A 7,936-nucleotide genomic window follows, 5' to 3' on the forward strand; every position below is an offset into this window, starting at 1 on the left:
TTGCATTTTCTTTGACTGTTGTGTCAATGTTTTCTATGGTGTCTTCTGCTCCTGAGATTCTCTCTTCTCTCTCTTGCATTCTGTTGGTGATGCTTGCATCTATGGCTCCCGATTTCTTTCCTAGGTTTTATATCTCCAGGGTTGTCTCTCTTTCTGATTTCTTTATTGTTTCTATTTCCATTTTTAGATTCTGGATGGTTTTGCTCATTTCCTTTACCTGTTTGATTATGTTTTCCTATAGTTCTTTAAGGGATTTTTGTGTTTCCTCTTTAAGAGCTTCTAATGTTCTCTTGTATTTCTTTGAGGGTGCTGTTTATGTCTTTCTTAAGGTCCTGTATTGTTGTCATGATTAATGATTTTAGATCTGAATCTTCCATTTCCCGTGTGATGTGTGTCCAGGACTTGCTATGGTGGGAGAATTGGGTTCTGATAATGGCAAGTGACCTTGGTTTGTGTTGTTTATTTTCTTATGATTGCCCCCGGCCATCTGGTTAACTCTAGTGCTACCTGCCCTTGCTAAATCTGACTGGAGTCTGTCCTTCCTGTGATCCTGGTTTTGTCAGAATTCCTCAGAGTCTAGCTGTCTCTGTGATCCTGTGATTCTGGGATCCTGTGATCCTGGGCTTGTTAGATCACCTGGGAGTAGGTCTTTCTCTCTGTGTTGTGGGACATGCTGCAGAGCTTGTGCCCAAGGTCTGCTTAGAACACTAACCCAGACAGACCTGAAGGAACCCAAGTCGCTGGTCTGGTGGAGTTCCTGTGTGCCTAGTCCCGCTGGTCCCAGTTACTCCCAGTGTTGGGACAGATATTGGTTCCTTCTCACCTCTGATCCTGGGTGTGTCAGATTGCCTGGGAGTAGAACTTCCTCTGGGTGTTGTGGGATTGGCTGCAGAGCTTTAGCCCAAGGTCTACTCTGGACACCAGCCCAGACAGACCAGAAGGAACCTGAGTCACTGGGCTCGCGGAGTTCCTGTGTGCCTGGTCCCACTGGTCCCAGTTACTCCAGGTCTTCATTTCTTATGACCTTGTACATGATATGAACTTTTCTGTGTCTCATTTTTTATATATTTATTCTGGGGATTACAATAATACTTATCATTTGAGGTTATGTTAAAGTTGAATGAGTTCATCTATATGAAATCTTAGAATAATTCCTGACCCATACTTGAGCTATAAGAATATCAGAATACTTTGTGAAGAATTGAAAAATTAAAAAATAGCCACACCAAAATAAAATCTTGTCCCAGGTTTAAGCATGATAACCTAATCAAAGTTTAATTTTTTAATAGTTTAATCAATCCTGCAATATAACTGAAAAAGTAAAAGAAAGAATGATATACAGAAAAGTAGATCAAAGATACACAATGGCTTCTGCATGTATGATGTCATGAGGTCATCCCGTTTTGTAGATAAACCTGCCAAAAGTCTGTTGACTTCAGATATGTTTTATTGAATGGGATATCTGCCAAGTCAGAGTACATCTGTCTTGGGCTACTGTACAAAATATTTGGAGAACTGAAGTTTTGGAAGTGGTATAGATAATGTGCTTAGTAAAATGAAAGGCTGTCTTGCTCTTTACAGCTCTTCTTCCCCATTATTAATTTTAAGCCCCGGTTCTATTACAGCTTTGTGTCACTAGGAAAGGAGAAGGACTATTTAAAATGGCTATCAGGGCACAGTAGTACATTTCTGAAGCTTCAGCTCCTAAGCTAAGGCAAGAAAGGCACATGAGCCCAGGAGTTCTAGCTCTGTTTGAACAACAGAGACCTGTCTCATAAGAAAGAAAGAATGAAAGAAAGAGTAAAAGAATGAAAGAAAGAAAGAAAGAAAGAAAGAAAGAAAGAAAGAAAGGGAGGAAGGAAGAAGGAAAGAAAGAAGGAAAGAGAAAGAGAAAGAAAGAAAGGAAGGAAGGAAGGAAGGAAGGAAGGAAGAAGGAAAGAAAGAAAGAAGGAAAGAGAAAGAGAAAGAAAGAAAGGAAAGAAGGAAGGAAGAAGGAACGAACTCTAAAGGGGAAATGCTATTAAAGAACCAAGTAGTCAGGTCTATTGAAAGAATTGATTTAGGATATTTAAAAATGTGTACTTTCTCCAATTCCTAGCAGAATGCAATGAATTTTTACCTAGAAGCCTTACAGTCTCTAAAATCTAAGTTTGTCATTTTAGAAGAAAGAACATGAACACGTTCCCTTTCTGGAGATGAATGACTCATAAGGTCACGTGGAAATGGGCTGAATCAGAATTGAATCTACTGATGTTGGTTTAATGATATTCCAAATTAGTATAATGCAGCATGTGAAACTCATTCAGCTATCTATGGAACAGTTATTTCCAGTTAATCACTATACATTACCCTGCCATGTTCCCTAACAATGTTTATTCTGTTTTAGACATGGCTACTGACACGGTAGACATGGTAGGATTTTATGTCAGCCATATATTGTGGGCACATTTGTTTGGCAGTCTGACCACGGATTTGTGAATTTCTCACTGCTTTTCCACAGAGGGAAAGTTACAAGGCTGCTGTGCTTCTTTCTCCTCCTTCTTAGTTTCGGCCTGGCCCTGTCTAGTACTCAGTTTTCTGTCACCTTAGCCCTCCTGTAACTGCTACTGATTTGACCTAAGAGAAGCTGCATGCTGGTGTTTGAGAGAACAACAGAAACGAAATATAAAATAGGAATTCTTGTCATCCTGTGTATTCAAAGGGGTAGTTATTATTCTAAAACACAGTATAGGACAGATGAGAGTCAACATTACTATGAGAACTTTGTCTAGATTGTGTATTGTGTGTCCCATTGTCATATTATAGCATATTCTAACTGTCCATAGTGCACTCGGATTTTCTCATGGGCACTAGGGAGCTGTTATAATTCTTCCAGAGCTAAAACTTCATCTGTAGATACTTGGCTTACTTATAAGTCTTCAAACATAACTCTATTTTAAAAAACAATAATTAGTATTGAGTGACTGTTAATTGCTGTTTGAAAAAATAAGCACTGCTATTTGAATTTAATAGTAAAAGGTCAAATCAAATGAAAATTTAAAGTCAGTATTATAGAATGGCAGTTCACAGAGTTGGTATACTTCAAAAAGTTATGCTTTCCATTTATCACTGACTAACATAAGATGTTTTATTCCTTCTAATATCAAAATACTGCTTTTAATAACAAGCCAATAAGAATAGGCATGGAAACATGAATGTGATATGGTATATTATGAACACGATTAAAAACCTCCATCATAGCCTATAACTTCACTCCCTTCCCTTTTTCCTCCTAAGTCTTAAAGTGATATGGGGGGTGTTCAAGATACAATATAAACTTGTATGAAAAGTCAAAAATAAATTAATTAGAAAATAGTAATTTTTAAAATGAAGACAGTGGTTTTCATTTTGGAATAAAGATTTTCATTTGAAATAATTTTTAAGATTAATATTCTTCTTTATATAAAAGAGAATCCTTTTTATGCTAACCAGATAATCCATTTGTGATTACATGGCTTGAGATTTCTACTTTCAAATGCAAGATGACTAAGACCGATTTTCAGAATTAAATCCTGTCTTAAAATATTTGGTTCCACTGGTTGGAAAATACTGAAGAATCAGTATTTTCATAGGGCTAATGTAGCACAGTAAATTATTTTAAAAATTATCCTGGCCTTGCATGATAGTATATTGCCACGTCTCAGAATACTAGAATTCTTCAGGAGGATTGCAAGACCAACCTGAACTCCATAGCATATTCCAAGGAACCTGTGCTATCCAGTGTAAGTGCCTCTACCTAAAGGGAACAAAATCTGCCATTCATCTATCAAAAGAATACAAATTTATTTAACCATTTTTAGACTTCTATTATTAAATGTACCACATAAGATATTGTAATCACTATGTTCATATTGTATTAAAAACCAAATTTATCAACATTTAAACAATATTTTATTATTTTATGTATTGGGCATGAATATATGCCCATGCGCTACCTGCATCATCTGTGTTGCCTACAGAAGCCAGAAAAGTGTGTAGAGTCTCCTAGAGTTTATGAATGGCTGCAAGCTACCATGTGGGTGATAGGGGTCTAATGTGGATACTGAAAGAACAGCCTCTGCTCTAGACTGATGAGCTTAAACATTTAAAAGGAATATACCCAAATACATAGAAAATAATATTCTCATAATATTTAATAGACTACAGATTTTTTTTTTTCGAGACAGGGTTTCTCTGTGTAGCCTTGGCTGTCCTGGAACTTACTCTGTAGTCCAGGCTGGCCTCGAACTCACAAATCCGCCTGTCTCTGCCTCCCAAGTGCTGGCATTAAAGGCATGCACCACCAAATTTTAAGTAACTCTTCATAGTATTATTAATTCCATAATCATTAACCTCTCTGCTCATTTGTTTTTCTGAGACATTTTGATTTAAACTAAAAATTATCTTTTTCTATTTTTAGTCTATACAGATGTCAGAAATCTGAGTCTTTTTTTTTTTTTTTAGGAGGATCTTGTTTTTGGTTTTTGGTTTTGGTTGGCAGGTTTTATGGTCTTGAATAAACATGCCTTTAACTGCAGTGAATCTTAGAGCATAGCTGAGAAACAGATCTGGACAGGAATGAAGGCTTTGTGTGTATGTAAGATTAAGAAACTGATGTTCAAAATTAGACTCTATTAGTCTTTATTCCATATTTAAATATATTTTAACCTAAAATAGGTTTTAGACTCTTTACATCCTATAAAGACAATATAGGTTAATGTTAATATTTTTATAGAACAAAAATAAATAAAACATTGCTTCTAAGTAACATGCATGCTCACTATATTTTATTAACAGTAGCATCAATCTTGGTAATGTATTCTAATTGGTGCTTATGACTTCATATTATTTAATTTCAAGTTTACCTTTCCGTCATAAACATCTGAAAGTATATGTCAAATAAGAACTTAGTGCATTACTACTTAACCCAGTGCTGTTTAGAAAGACTACAACAGTTTTGTTTTGTTTTGTAGTTCTGAGGGTACTACTATTTTCCCATGTGTATTTACATTCATTATTTTACTCATAACATTCAATATACTGATGTCATTTAACCTTCCAATCCTTCTCTTGCACTGTCTTCTCCTCTTGCTGGCTCCCTATTCTTTACTTCCCAAATAAAAAATCAAGTCAGCAATTCATAGTTTTTTATTTTTGCTTTGATTTTTGTTTTTACATTATTTGGTGAGTGTGTGTATATATATATATATATATATATATATATATATATATATATATATATATAGAGAGAGAGAGAGAGAGAGAGAGAGAGAGAGAGAGAGAGAGAGAGATGGCCTGAATGTGAAGGCAGAGGTCAGCTTGTAGGAGTTGTTCTTTCACCACGTGGATCCTGAAATGCAGCACAGGTCACTAGACTCAGTAGGTCATGTCAGTAAAACAAAGCCATCCACTCTATGGTATCTGGGACCCCTTGCAGTGTTACTGCAGGCTTGCAAACAAGTGTTTAGCATATGTATACCTGGGGAATGTTATTTAAGACCTAAACCATAATTCTACTTAGTTTCTGCAAGAGGAGAAAAATGTTTACACAGTGGAATCACTACAGTTCATAGCACACAGTAGTCTCAAATGTGAGCTAAAGTATTTCAGGAAGTGCTCATTTTCCTGGGTGCTATGATGGCATGCTTGATGTAAAGAGAATTGTAGTGTGTTCAAACCCAGAGTGTCAATGCAGCACAGCAGATGCTGCCAGAAAGATCCTAAATCCTTTAGATATTGGGTTTTATGTTCCTGCTTGGTCACTTCATGTTCAGAATCCTTTTACTCTACCAGGTTTTCAAGACTCACTGCTTCAGTTGTTTTGCCTGAAGTTTAAGATGCTAGGATTTGAAAAAAAAAAAATTACATGAGGGGGAAGTATTGAAATTAACCAAAAGAACTGACTGCCCTGACAGAAGGCAGGGCAACGCTTTATGATTTCCATCTGTTCAACTTTTCAATGGCTGAGACAGAGTTCTTGGTTAGACAAGTTATAAGGAAAAGTTACTTTGGTGTATGGTTTTACAGGTTTTATTCTTAAATAAAATGAAAAAATAAAACCAAATGGGACAAAACAAGCACACAAACAAAAGAGCAAAAGAAAAAGCATAAGGAGCCATAAAGATGCAGATACACCCATATTTGCACACAGAAAAATCACATAAAAACACAAAACCAGAAACCACAATATATAAGCAAAAGGCATGTAAGCTTAAAAAATTGCTCAGACAAAATGTCATGAGGAGGAAAAAAAAAACACTCCAAAAATACAATTGAGTTTGGTTTGTGTTGACTACTGCTAGGCATGGGGTCTACCCTTAAATCTGGTTTATATTCCTAATGAGAATCTGTTGGAGAAACCGAATTTTTCCTTTGTAAGTACTAGGTAGGAGTGCTCCCGGAAAATTACATTGTTTTTCCAGAGAGAAGTAAGCCCAAGGTAGATAAAGCCTCTAAAGGTTGTTGTGCAGCTCCCAGGTCTATGGTGACCAGAACGGGCACATGGTGGCAGCTATGCAGCCCTTCTTACAAGTGGTTACTATAGCTGTGTTATTCTGCAGCTTTCTGTTAAACTGAGAAAAGCAACAGGATATTTAAGCTGTCTGTGGCCTGATGCATTTTTCAGCTTTCAAGCTACAGACAAGTTTGAAAAATTATACCATTTAAGTAGTAAAACTTAATTAGCTTTATAATACCCTAATTCTCAAACTCCTTTATTTCACTGAGTCTGCAAATTGAAATCATTGTTTTTCATACAGTATCATCTTGAGGGCATGTGTCCATTCCTGCATCCTGTTCCTCATTTTGTTATCACTTGTTTTTATTCTTGTTTCACAGAATGGATGCATTACAGGAATATTCCCATAATTCATTTGACCTGCAGTGTCTGTTAAATTCATTTCCTGGAGATTTGGAGTTTAAGCAGATCTTCAGTGACATTGGAGAACAGATGGAGCAAAATGCTGCAAGGTAACTATTGCTACTGTTTAAGTTAAGGTGTTTCCATGGTAACTCCTACTAGTGTTTAAGTTAAGGTGTTTCCATCTTTTCTTCATGCAATTATCTAGTGTGGGTTTAGGATTATCTCTTATATAGCCATGTTTTTCTTACTACTAACTTCTTAAAAGATATTGATTAGACTTTATTCTCAAAATTGAACATAATTGTCTTCATCTGGTCTTTACTCTTGTGCACCAAACTTCTCATTTCTACTATATTTGCTGATAATAAGCCCCCAGAGTCTATCTACCTATTCCCCACACCCTAAGCTCTAGGATTACAGATGTGTTCTATCATGCCCAAATATGACATGTTTGCTATAGTCTGAACACAGGTACTTTCTGATCCATCTCATCAAGCCCCTGATTACCTTTCACAAGTTATAAACTATAAGCACTACTAGGTGGATTCCAGTTTTTACTTTGTTATTAATGCTTTTTTAAAGATTGCACTATCACAGATTTTGGGGGAGTGAGGGAGGTGACAGTGTTTTGAGGCAGGGATTTTCTGTGTAGCTCTGGCTGTTCTACTCACTCTGTAGACCAGGCTGGATTTGAACTCAGAGATCTGCTTGCCTTTCTGCCTTCCAAGTGCTAAGATTAAAGGCTTGATCAACCATACCTGGCTCCAGGATTTCATCAGTACATTTTGAAATTAGAATTCTTGGCTTGTCATCCATTGGACTGAGTACAGGGTCCCCAGTGAAGGAGCTAGAGGAAGGACCCAAGGAGCTGAAGGGTTTGCAGCCTCTTAGGACGAACAACAATATGAACTATCTAGTACCCTCAGAGCTCCCAGGACTAAACCACCAACCAAAGAATACACATGGTGGGACTCATGGCTCCAGCAGGATGTATATAGCAGAGGATGGCCAAGTTGGTCATCAATGGGAGGAGAGGCCCTTGGCCCTGTGAAGGTT

At 36.8% G+C, this 7,936-nt stretch overlaps 1 protein-coding gene across 14 annotated transcripts in view; it reads left to right on the top strand.

Annotated features, from left to right (window-relative positions):
* Positions 1-7,936, top strand: part of Kiaa0825 (KIAA0825 ortholog) — a 422,279-nt gene that overhangs the window by 51,913 nt on the left and 362,430 nt on the right. For all 14 annotated transcript variants that reach the window (XR_004115610.1, XM_031359885.1, XM_031359884.1 and 11 more), the window contains one exon: positions 6,856-6,987. Coding sequence is in view for 13 of the 14 variants with exons in the window: in XM_031359885.1 (XP_031215745.1) it covers positions 6,856-6,987 (132 nt within the window). In the remaining variant the exon portion in view is untranslated. The remainder of the gene's footprint in view (positions 1-6,855; positions 6,988-7,936) is intronic.

This window comes from Mastomys coucha, unplaced genomic scaffold (assembly GCF_008632895.1).
Source record: "Mastomys coucha isolate ucsf_1 unplaced genomic scaffold, UCSF_Mcou_1 pScaffold8, whole genome shotgun sequence".
NCBI classification, from domain to species: domain Eukaryota; kingdom Metazoa; phylum Chordata; class Mammalia; order Rodentia; family Muridae; genus Mastomys; species Mastomys coucha.